Below are 12235 nucleotides of genomic sequence, written 5' to 3' on the forward strand. Positions count from 1 at the left end.
TATTTTAAATTATTATTAGATTCTCAGCTTTTATAAACTTTGTTGGATAATTATTCAAATACTGTATTATTATAATTATTATTTTTTTGCTTATAGCTTAATTATTAAGATATTTACTTAGAATAAAGAATACGTATTTTGTAAATTTTTAGATTTGATGTAAATAATGAATTTTTAGAATTATTAGAAAAGAAAAAAAAACCACTAAACCTTTATTATTATACATTTACATTGAAAATATAATATTTATGAAAAATATAATGTTTTGGGCAATACAATCAATGATATGTATATAATAAATCCTTATTTTAGAAAAAATACTTACAAAATGATAAAAATTAATGTTAGTAATAATAAGATTTGTGGAATATTAAGACAAAATTTAGACATTTAACATATATTATGGATTTGTAATTATATATATGTTTAGTTTAGAATAGATATTATTATTAAAAATTTTGAAAAGATAATAATATTTATTTTTGATCTATACTTTTAGTCCATTCCATTGCTTTTTTAATTCTTAATATTACAATTTCTTTACCTAGAATATGTAAAATTTGAATAATATTTGCACCTACGAGTGATGCTGTGCAACAAAATCGCAATATTAACATTAATTTTTTTATTTTGATATTTTCATTAACTGTAATTTCTTTAAGAACAGATGAAATTTCATTAGGAATCCAAATATTAATCTCTTCAAATTTTTTGATTATTTCTGAATTCAGTTCTATTAATTTAGAAAATAATTATACTAATAATTAAAAAACAACCCACCCAAGTCACTTGGTATTAATTTAAATTCATTAAAAATATATTCACAATAGTTTGGCTCAACAAAAAAATATTCACTTGATTCAACTAACTGGTTTATATTTTGAACTTTTTCTCTAAGCGCTATAATGACTTTATGAATATATTGATCTGAAAAACATTCTACATTATTACTGCTTGAAACTCTAAAAATATAAAAAAAAATATAAACAATATAATAATACTTTTTTTCATATAAAGATATAATTTTAGGCTTAATTTCTTTTAAAATTTTTTCAACACCAATTTCATCTTTAGTACTTCGAAGTAAATGCTGCTTGTTGAGAAAATCTAGTTTTTCTGGCATAATTATGTTAGTTCCTTTAGTAAGATTACTAAGTGAAAACTATATAATAATAAATTTATTATCTTAACCATATACTTATATACTTTGTTAACTAATTCCTGTAAAGTAAATACTTCATTAGACGTTCTTGGTGACCATCCAATAAGAGCCACATAATTTAGTAAAGCATTTGAAGAATATCCTTTATTAATATAATTTTGAATGTGGGTATCATTATTTCTTTTACTTAACTTTGAACCATCGGAGTTCACTAATAACGAAACATGGGCAAATACAGGTGGTGTCCATCCAAAAGCTTGATAAATAGCAAGATGTTTTGAGGTTGATGGTAACCATTCCTGAATAAACAACTAAGTTTAAAAATGATTACAAGGCAATATTTACCTCTCCTCTAATTACATGTGTTATATTCATAAGATGATCGTCAATAACATTTGCAAAATGATATGTAGGAAAAGAATCTGATTTTATAATTATTGGATCATCATAAAATTTTTTTTGTGTATTAGTTGAAACAGAGAAATCAACATCTCCGTAAACAAGGTCATGGACTACAGGATATTTTTCAGGGACCTAATATAATCAATAGGGTAATTAATAACTTTATATCATACTTTAAAACGAACTACAAATTTGTCTCCTCTTATAGCTCTTTCATTCGATTCATATATATTAATAGTCAAACAATTCCTATCATATGTTCCTGATAACCCTTCTGTTCTGGATTCTTCTTTTAACTTTTCAAGTCTATTTATAGGACAAAAACATCTATATGCGTAACATGACTATTTGTTTTACAGAATTGCTATATTTATACATAAAAGTGTACCTCTAAAAGAAGGTTTGCATATTTTGAATATATATGGAGTCTTTGTGACTTAAAATTAGCAAAAAAGATATATATAAATGGTTTTTACTTGATTATAAGGAGAATGTTTGCCTCCAACCTATAGATTTATATTAATATGGAAAAAAATAAAAAGAGATTAATAAATAATACAATTGGTCCTTCATCCCAATTAAGCCCAGCCCAAATAAGTATTTTATATATGTTTTCTTCAGATTTATTTACAATTCGTGTCTTCCTAAAAAGTAAGAATCTATACCATATTTTAAAGAAAATAAACAACTTTATCAGTATCTTCAATACGTAAAATAAAATCTCCATTCATTTTCTGTGCAAAAAGATAATTATATAGTGCAGTCCTCAAAGATCCTAGGTGCATTTGTCCAGTAGGTGACGGTGCAAATCTTGTTCTAATTTTTGGCAAGATTGAGTAATTTCGGTCCATTTTTTTAATAATTATATTTAATTCTTTACTCTTAATCATGATATTTTTTATAATTTTTTATTATAAAAGCTTTATTTTAAGATTTTATTTCTTTTTTTAGAAATTTTTAAGATATATTTATCATTGTCGAAATACAAGATAACAAAAAATAATTAACAAATTTTAAATAGTTTTTTTATTAAGACCTTATCAGAATGTATAAAATTTTCACATTTTATTATAAGTATTGAAAGTAAGTTAATTAGAATTGGTTAAATTGGTCATTAATTTTAAAAAATAGTGGTTGTAAATACAAGTCTTTATGATATACTTGGAGTAAATCCAGAAGCAAGTCAAACAGATATTAAAAAAGCATTTCATAAGGTATATGATTGTAATTTGTAGTAGATTTTATGTCTTAATTCTAGGAAGCTTGCATTACATAATCATCCGGATAAAGTGTCAGAATCTGAACGAGAAAATGCGTCTATACGTTTTCGTGAAGTACAAGATGCATATGATGTTTTGAGAGATCCAGAAACAAGAGAAATTTATGATACATATGGTTTAGATGGTGTTCAAGACTGTAATAATATTATAATGGATGATCTTTATGCTCAAATGTTTGAAAATATGGATATAAATGGTGGATTTGCAGAAGAATCTATCCACGAAAATTCATTCAAAAATACAAAAAAAGATGTTTATTATGATTATGAAGTGACATTAGAGGATCTTTATCAAGGAAAAGACGTTAAAATGGCAGGTACACGTAATATTATATGTCCCACTTGCAAAGGGTATATATATATGTTTTTTGATTTGTATTAATATGTTTTTATTACTAGTTCAGGAAAAAAGGCATATTCATTTTTTAAAAAATGTGTGTTCTGTGATGGAAAAGGTGTAACAATTATATTAAAACAAATAAAGCCTGGAATGATTATACAGCAAGAAATAGAATGTCAAAAATGCAGTGGAGTGGGCGATATGATTCAAGAGAAAGATAAATGTAAAAAATGTAAAGGGATTAAAACCATTAAACAAAAAAATATTTATGAAATTAATATAACTAAAGGTATGGAAGATGGAGAGAAAATCATTTTTCATGGTGAAGCAGATGAAGAGGTATGACATCTTTTCACTAGTTTATATATGAGGAATTAATAAAGTAGCCTGGCGTAGAAACAGGTGATTTAGTATTTACTATTAAACAAAAAAAACACGATAGATTTAAACGGTTAGGATGTAATTTAAAATCTGATTTGCATATTACACTTTCTGAAGCCCTTTGTGGATTTTCTAGAGTGGTTGTTGAAACTTTAGATGGTAGAGGTCTTTATATAACTCATTTGCCCGGAAAAGTGTTGTATCCAGGGCAAGTATTGATTATACAAAGAGAAGGGATGCCTAAGCGTTTAAAAAATTATGAACATGGTGATTTATATCTTGAAGTTGTTGTTAAGTTTCCACCTGATGGTTTTCTTCATAAAACACAGTTAAAAAGTCTTTCAGCTTTATTGCCACCAAACCCAATTGAAAATAATGATTTAAGGAATGTTGATACTGTAGAATATGAAATCGGAAGTATTGAGGATGTAAATTTGTTTAATATTTAAATTTTAATTTAATTGAAAATAGATTAAAATGGCTGAATCGCAATATAATGAATTAAAAATAAACGATATTAGCGAAAAGCAGTCGTATTCTTCACAATGTAATAATCAGTAGCATGTAAATTATTCTTTATATTTTCTTTTTTGCATATAATTGCACTAATATATTCATTTTTAATATTTGACTTTGGTAATTGTTCATTAATGTTGATAATACTCCTTTGTTACCTTTGAATATTAAAAAGTTTTAAATGTAAACTTTATTTTAACAACCTTATTTTTGAGGTTTTTGAAAATGCGTATTTTATGTCGACTATATAAAAACAATATTTGCTAAAAAATCCAAATAAGATAAATATAAATGTCGAATTTTAAAATTCAAGTAGTTAACTCTTCTATATTTTTTTAAAATAATTTATATTGTAATAAATTTATTAATTTAAAAATGTTAGAATAGAAACCAAACGTTATTATTTACTTTAATTATATTAAATATATTTATTGTTATAATATTTATATATTCTTTATCTTTTATTACAAGTTAAAAATAATTTATAGATTTTAAATTTACGTTTACTGTTTATAAAAAAAGAGTAGAAATAAAAACGTATAGGTAATAATATTTTAAGAAATACATAACCTTGGATTTTATTTTGTAAAATAATTAAATTTAGAAGAAAAGCAAGAATTATGAAAAATTAAAGGAATAAAAAAATAGTTTTTAAATAAATAAAACTTTTTATAAGCAAAATAATTAAGCTAATATTAAAGAAATAAAAATAATTATATAAAAAAATTATATTAAGTTTTTTACTAAAACAAGAGTTTTATTTTTATTAGTAATTTATTCATAATTTATATTTTTATATAAATTAGTGTTATATTAACTGTTCATAAAACGATTTAGTGTTCATTTTTAAAGTCATTAAAATTTAAAATTTTTTATGAATAATATATTTATTTAAAACTGTTTTTAATTTTCATTTAAAAAACAAATATTTAGATTCTTATTTTTTTCCTAAAAACTACAAAAATAATTTTAAAAATAAGTTTTATGAATAAGTATGAATAAAGAAGGTATTATAGCAATTAATAAGCCATCTGGATGGATTTGCACACATATTTTGAAAGGTATTTTAAAATAAAAAAGAAAATAATATTCATTTTGGTAGAATTGGAAAAAATTTTAAGAAAATCTCACTTTTATCATGAATTTGTTAATATTTCACAAAATCAACACCATAAACGCCAACGAAAATCAAGGAAATTAGATTGTAGAAGAATCAAGGTTATTCTTTTTCTAATATTTTCTTATAATTATTAATAAAAATACAATTTAGCTTGGTCATGGTGGAACTTTAGATCCTCTAGCTAGTGGGGTACTTGGTGCATTTTTCTGTTAAATTTTGTTGTATTCACTAATTCTTTTAGTAATAGGTATTGGAAAGGGTACAAAAAATCTTGAACAGTTTTTGCAATGTACTAAAGTAATTTACCTTTTTTTTAAAATATAATTTAATAACTTAAAGGAATATCAAGTAACTGCACTTTTTGGATGCTCAACAGATACATACGACTCTAATGGAAAAGTGTTAAAACGAATGCCATGGTCTCATTTAACTAAAGATATTGTTGAGAAAGCACTTGATAATTTTAAAGGTAATATATTACAAAAACCTCCAATGTAAGAGTAGTTTAGTTGTTGAAACTTCTTAATATTTTTATAAGTTATTCTGCTTTGCATATGAAAGGAAAGCGTTTATATGAATATGTAAGAGAAGGACTTGAGCTTCCGGAAGAGATTAAACCTCGACCAGTTGTTGTTGAATCATTTGATATTATAAAATGGACACATAATCACGAATGGAAAGAGCCAAAAGATAACAATAATGCAGAAGAAGATTTAGAAAGTAATTTAAAGGAACAAAATACTGTAAACCAAAAAGATAGTAAATTTAGTTCATTTAAAGATGATCAAATTAAAATTGCAGATAATTTATCTGATACTAACAAAAAACAAGAATTATCAGATAACGCTTTTACATCTTTAGAGCAAAAAGCACCAGTGGCAACATTTCGTGTAGTTGTCTCATCTGGTACATATATTCGGTCTCTTATTCATGATCTTGGAGTGTTTTTAGGTTCTGCTGCACATATAGTAGAGCTTATTCGATACCGTCAAGGAAAATATAAATTAAATGAAAATACTATAGATTGGTCAAAATTTGAAAATGAAGAATGGGAAAATGATTTTATAAAAGCAATTTCATCAAAAAATAATTTAGATCCTTAAATTTTTAAAAGTAAATTATATTATTAATTATATTGAATATATTTAAAAGAGTATTTTTAGAAATAAAAATTTATAAAAAAGTTTTAAAATTGTTTTTTAATATATCTTTTACTTTTAATCAAGTATAAAAAAATTCCAACTTATAAATATTTACCGATTGTTTGACAATTCGAAATCAATTATAAAGCCTTTCGTATAAACTTAAGATGCAGAAATCTAAAAAAAAAAGATTAGAAAAAATCTTAAATAAAGAAAAGGGCGAAAAGAAGCCTTTAGAGGGTAACTAATAATAAATGAATAACTTTTTCTTATGTAAAGAAGATCACAATACTATCCATAAAAAAACTGATAATATATCTGAACAATGCAAATTGTTATTAAAAGAAGATGCAGATTTTCCTAGAGGAGGAAATGATTTAGAAGAATCAGAAATAAATTCTTCTTTTGAAAGACTTAAACGAAATATTCATTTTGATGTTAATTTTATTCTTCAGTAAGATTTAAAAAATTAATTTATATAGGAAAATATTTCAGCAAAAAGAATAAAATCAAGTAAAACAAAGAAATCAAAGCTGTATGAAAGCAAGAATTATCTTTTTTATGAAAATTTAAAAATTGAAAGTCTTACATTTAAAGTAATTGTGGTATTTTCTAATAAACATCTAAAAGATTTTTAGACAATTACTAAAGATACAATTATATTAGGACAAGTGCAACAGATAAATGAGTTTGAAATAGTTGTATCTTTACCTAATAATTTATTTGGATACGTTTCTATAGAAAATATTTCAAAAACCTTTTCATCTCGTTTTAAAAAATCAATTGAAGATAATTTGAATAATATGTTATCTTTAGAAACAATGTTTCATAAAAAGCAATGGATTAGAGTCTACGTTATTTCTACATCTGTTGCGGAATTATCAGAAACCAATTTATCGATACTATCAAAAGATAAACAAAAAAAAAGAATAGAACTAAGCCTTGATCCTGGATATACTAATAGAAACTTAAATCCAAGTTCAATTAGTGAAAATTTAATTTTACAAGCATCTATTATTAGTGTTGAAGACTATGGATATATAGCTGATATCGGAATCGAGGGGATTTCTGGGTTTATTAAAAAACAAAATACACAATATTCTGAATTGTACGAAGGACAGGTTATTCTTTGTACTGTTATAAAAGGTTATTCAAAAGAGCGTATTGTTCAATTATCTACCAATCTTTCTAAAACAAAAAAAAAACCGTTAATAAATATACCTGATATTGAAGTACTTCTGCCTGGAAATCTTGTAGAAGTTATGATTACAAAAATTTATTCAGGTGGTATTTGTGGAAAAATTATGGGTGTTTTGAATGCAACTGCTGATATATTTCATTGTGGAGATAGTTTATCTAATATATCTAGCAAATTTCAAGTTGGAAAAACGGTATATTATTTTTTTTTACAGAGGATTGTAGAAATTTATTGACATTCTAGGAAAATGCAAGAATTATTTTTAATTTTGTTGAATCTGAACCTAAAAAAGTAGCTGTATCATTTCTTTGTCATATAATAAATTTTTCAACTATTACTGATTCTAAAGGATTACAAAATGATCCTTTAGAATCTATTCCTGTGGGGTTTAAAATAGAAAACGCAATAATTAAAAGAACAGAACCTGGAATAGGTGTATTTTGCGATATTGGACTTGAAAATATATTTGGATTTGTTCATGTATGTCTTTTTTTTTGAAAAGAATGACTAAAAGTTTCAAGATATCTCATTTATCAGATAGCAAAGTAGAATCTATATCACCAACAACTGGTCATTATAAAGTTAATTCCTCTCATCAAGCTAGGGTAATAGGATTTTCAAATATTGATGGTATTTATATTTTATCTATGTTAACTAGTATTTATAATCAATCTCATTTGAGACTTGAAGATTTTAGTATTGCTGAATTAGTCACTGGAATTATTGGAAAAATTATACCTCAAGGAATTTTGATACATATTACAGAAGGGATTACAGGTATTGTTCCTATTTTGCATATGTCTGATGTCTTTTTAATTCATCCGGAAAAAAAATTTAAAGAAGGGGATAAAGTTTCATGTAAAGTAAGTTTAATTTCAAAAATTTTAAATCAATTTTGTTTATTCAACACAGGTGCTTAAAATAGATACAATAAAACGAAAACTTATATTAACATTAAAGAAATCATTAATTAATTCCAAATATCCAGAAATAACTGATTATAATAATATAAAAATTAATATGAAATCATTAGGAGTTTTACAAAATATACTAGATAACGGAGCCGTTGTGGAGTTTTATAATGGAATCAAAGCATTTCTTCCTGTTTCAGAGATGAGCGAGGCGTATGTTAGCAACCCAAAAGAATATTTTAGAGTTGGACAAACAGTTAATGTATACATTATTTTTATAGATGCTGAATCACAAAAAATAAGAGTAAGCTGTAGAGATCCTACATTATGGAATGAAGATAAATTTGAGAAATTCAATAAACTAGAACTTGGTTCATTTGTATCTGGTACAGTTGTAAGCAATTCTAATGACGTCATTGTTGTTTCTTTAGATTCAAGTCTTTTGACTGGAATTATTGAACTTGGACATATTTCAGATGAAGATTTTGATAAATGTAAAGTTATGATGTCAAAAATAAGACGTGGAAGTTATTTAAATGATATGATTATTTTAAATAAAAAAGAAAACCAAAAAGTTGTAGTTCTCAGTATTAAACCAAGCTTTATTAAACTATTAAAAGAAGGAAATCTTCCATCAATGTTATCTCAAGTAAGAATAGGTTCTTGTCTCTCTGGTTATATAAAAAGTATCCAAAATTATGGAATTTTTGTAGGGTTTATTGGTGATTTAGTGGGTCTTGTGTTAAAACAAGTATTTACTAAATAATGTCTGTTGTAATAATATAACTTATTTATAGAATATGGAAAATAAGTATTTAGATAATTTAGATTCTGCCTTTTTTTTAAACCAAACTATACTATGTTCAGTCATAGATATCGATATAGAGAAAAAAAGAATTCAACTTTCAATGAAACATACTGATATTTCCAAAAACATTCCTCAAAAATTAACTATACAAGATTTTGAATTGAATCCAAATATTAATATGGATGACATTATTGGGAAAATAGTACAAACAAGAATAATTTCAGTGAAGAAAACTCAACTTAATGTTGAAATATTAGGAAAATATCATGGGAGAATTGACATGACTCAAATATATAATTCTATTGAAGAAATTGAAAATCCTAAAAATCCTCTTCAAGCTTTTAAAGTTAATCAGGAAATTAATGCAAAAGTGATTGGGTATCATGATTCACGAAATCATCGTTTTTTAGCTATTACTCATCGTTCTTCTAACATTAATAAAATATTTGAACTTACAGCAAGATCAAAAGACTTAGAAGGAAAAACAACACCTTTATTATCACTAAATGATATTAATATTAATTCAGTACAGATGGCATTTGTAAATAACATATTTCAAGATTGTATATGGGTCAATATATCACCTAATATTAGAGGAAAAATTAATATATTAGATCTTAGTGATAATATTGAGATTCTTCAAAATGTTTCAAAGTATATACATATTAGTTCAGCTATTCAATGTAAAATTGTTAAAATTAACACCGAGACAAATCAATTAAGTCTTTCGGTTCGTGCTTTAAATTCGAATTATATATCTGACTATAATTCTGTAATAGTTGGTTCTATACTTCCAGGTAGAGTTGTAAAAATAGTGGAAACAGGATTTATAGTCCAAATTAATGAAAGTATTGCTGGGAAAATTTACTTAACTGACATTAATGATGAATATAATACGAATTTAACTAAAAACTATCAGAGAAATCAAATAATCAAAGTGTTTGTTTTAGATGTTGATGTTCATAATAAGAGTATTGCATTGTCATCAAGGGATTCTCGTGTTCTATCATCTATACTTAAACAACGTGATCCAGAGATTACTTCAATAGAACAACTTAAAGTTGGTGCATCTTTTCGAGGTTTTATTAAAAATATTGCTGAAAAGGGACTATTTATTAGTCTAAGTAGAAATATTGTTGCTAGAGTTAGAATTGATGAAATATCGGATCAATTTATTCAGGATTGGAAATCTAATTTTAATTTATATGATCTTGTTGAAGGAAAGATTATTTCAATAGATGAAAATAAAAAAATAGAAATGACTTTGAAAAAAAGTAAATTAAAATCACTAAAACCTTTATTAGAGTTTTTAGATGTTACAAAAGGAGAAATAATTGATGGTATAGTTAGAAAAATTACGAATTTTGGGATGTATATAAATCTTATAGGTTATAATAATGTTAGTGGATTGTGTCATATATCTGAAGTAAGTTTTGAGAAATTATTAATTTCGTTTTATAACTTTTAAAGATTGCAGATTGTAGAATAAAAGATATTCATAAAGTATATACAGAAGGGGATACATTAAAAACTTATATATTGGATATTGATTATGAAAAACGCCGAATTTCATTGAGTCTTAAGCATTCATATTTTCAAATGGAACAAGTTTCTAATGAAACAGAAGCAAATTGCTTACTTAATAATAATACTAATGATCAAGTTATACAAAATCATCCTACAAATAATAGTGTTTGTATTTTTTTAAAAAAAATCCATAGTTTTAATAAAATATAGGAATCTCTAGAAAATATTGACGTTTCTTCTAATTTAACAGATACTAGTGAAATTGAAAATAAAAATGGAGATACTCTTATTCATACTGAAACAGACAAGTTTGCTAACGGTCTGTCTCTAGGGAAGTTTGACTGGACTGGGAATTCAGGTTTTGATGATAATAAATTGATTACTACTATAGAAATTACAAATAATTATATTCCTAAGAAAAAGAAAAAAGATATTAATCTTTCAGAAGACAAAACAGCTATCCTTAATGAATTAGAGCCTAACACCCCTGTGGATTTTGAGCGTCTTTTATTAAGTTCTCCTGATTCTTCATATATTTGGATTAAATTTATGGCGTTTTATGTACAACTTTCTGAATTCGATAAAGCAAGAGAAATAGCTGAACGCGCTCTTAGATCTATAAATTATAGAAATGAAAAAGAAAAATTTAATATTTGGATTGCTCTTATGAATTTAGAAAATACTTTTGGTACAGAAGAGTCTCTTAATAATATTTTTAAAAAAGCATGCCAATTTAATGATCCAAAATCTGTAATGGAAAATCTCTGTAGTATATTGATACGGTCAAAAAAGAATGAGGTAGTCACTATATTTAATCATATAAAAAATAATTTAAATTTTTAGAAAGCAGATGAATTGTTCCAACTTATGATTAAAAAATATAATAAATCTCTAGATGTATGGGTAAATTATGCATCTTTTTTAATGGAAAATAATAATTATGACACATCGAGAAAACTGTTTTCTCTTAGTCTTAAAAATTTACCAGAATCTGATTGTATGTATTTAAATTATTTATATAATATTTTTTAAATCTATTTAGTTCTTAAAGCTAAGAGTAAATTTGCACAACTTGAATTTAAATATGGAGATCCGGAAAGAGGAAGAACTCTTTTTGAGAATCTTTTAAGTAACTATCCAAAATCTACTGATTTATGGTCTGTTTTTTTGGATTATGAAATCCAATATGGAGAACAAGATAATGTTAGAAATTTATTTGAAAGAATTATTTCTATAAAAATGTCGAGTAAAAAAGCAAACTTTTTTTTTAAAAAATGGATTGTATATGAGAAAAAATATGGTACATATGAGAGCATTGAAAATGTAAAACAGCGTGCTGTAGAATACGTTTCGAATTTTACATAAATTTTATTTATATATTAAGTTTATAAAAAAACAATAGAAAAGTATTTTTAAGTTTTTATTTTATAGTATGTTTAAATATTAACA

General features: G+C 24.6%; 4 protein-coding genes across 4 annotated transcripts; 3 read left to right on the plus strand and 1 right to left on the minus strand.

Moving 5' to 3' along the window:
- Positions 1-476: 476 nt before the first annotated feature.
- T551_03315 (glutamate-tRNA ligase) lies at positions 477-2415 on the minus strand (the record flags this gene model as incomplete). Its single annotated transcript, XM_018375578.1, has 10 exons — positions 477-733; positions 781-962; positions 1002-1162; positions 1207-1461; positions 1508-1696; positions 1738-1908; positions 1953-2000; positions 2041-2070; positions 2124-2204; positions 2254-2415. 10 exons carry the CDS (start codon positions 2413-2415, stop codon positions 477-479), a joined length of 1536 nt encoding a protein of 511 aa, XP_018228184.1.
- Positions 2416-2609: 194 nt separating this feature from the next.
- Positions 2610-4125, plus strand: T551_03316 (uncharacterized protein; the record flags this gene model as incomplete). Its single annotated transcript, XM_018375579.1, has 6 exons — positions 2610-2638; positions 2712-2778; positions 2827-3194; positions 3243-3522; positions 3570-3992; positions 4036-4125. 6 exons carry the CDS (start codon positions 2610-2612, stop codon positions 4123-4125), a joined length of 1257 nt encoding a protein of 418 aa, XP_018228185.1.
- Positions 4126-5074: 949 nt separating this feature from the next.
- On the plus strand, positions 5075-6303 carry T551_03317 (tRNA pseudouridine(55) synthase; the record flags this gene model as incomplete). The annotated part of the gene is made up of 6 exons (XM_018375580.1): positions 5075-5141; positions 5183-5298; positions 5351-5396; positions 5442-5497; positions 5540-5694; positions 5739-6303. 6 exons carry the CDS (start codon positions 5075-5077, stop codon positions 6301-6303), a joined length of 1005 nt encoding a protein of 334 aa, XP_018228186.1.
- Positions 6304-6596: 293 nt separating this feature from the next.
- T551_03318 (uncharacterized protein) lies at positions 6597-12151 on the plus strand (the record flags this gene model as incomplete). Its single annotated transcript, XM_018375581.1, has 11 exons — positions 6597-6779; positions 6825-6938; positions 6981-7733; positions 7784-8020; positions 8062-8403; positions 8453-9202; positions 9249-10685; positions 10730-10951; positions 10997-11584; positions 11630-11783; positions 11829-12151. The coding sequence occupies 11 exons, from the start codon at positions 6597-6599 to the stop codon at positions 12149-12151; spliced, it is 5103 nt and encodes a 1700-aa protein (XP_018228187.1).
- Between the last annotated feature and the right edge of the window lie 84 nt (positions 12152-12235).

The sequence above is a fragment of the Pneumocystis jirovecii genome (assembly GCF_001477535.1).
Source record: "Pneumocystis jirovecii RU7 chromosome Unknown supercont1.16, whole genome shotgun sequence".
NCBI lineage: Eukaryota > Fungi > Ascomycota > Pneumocystomycetes > Pneumocystales > Pneumocystaceae > Pneumocystis > Pneumocystis jirovecii.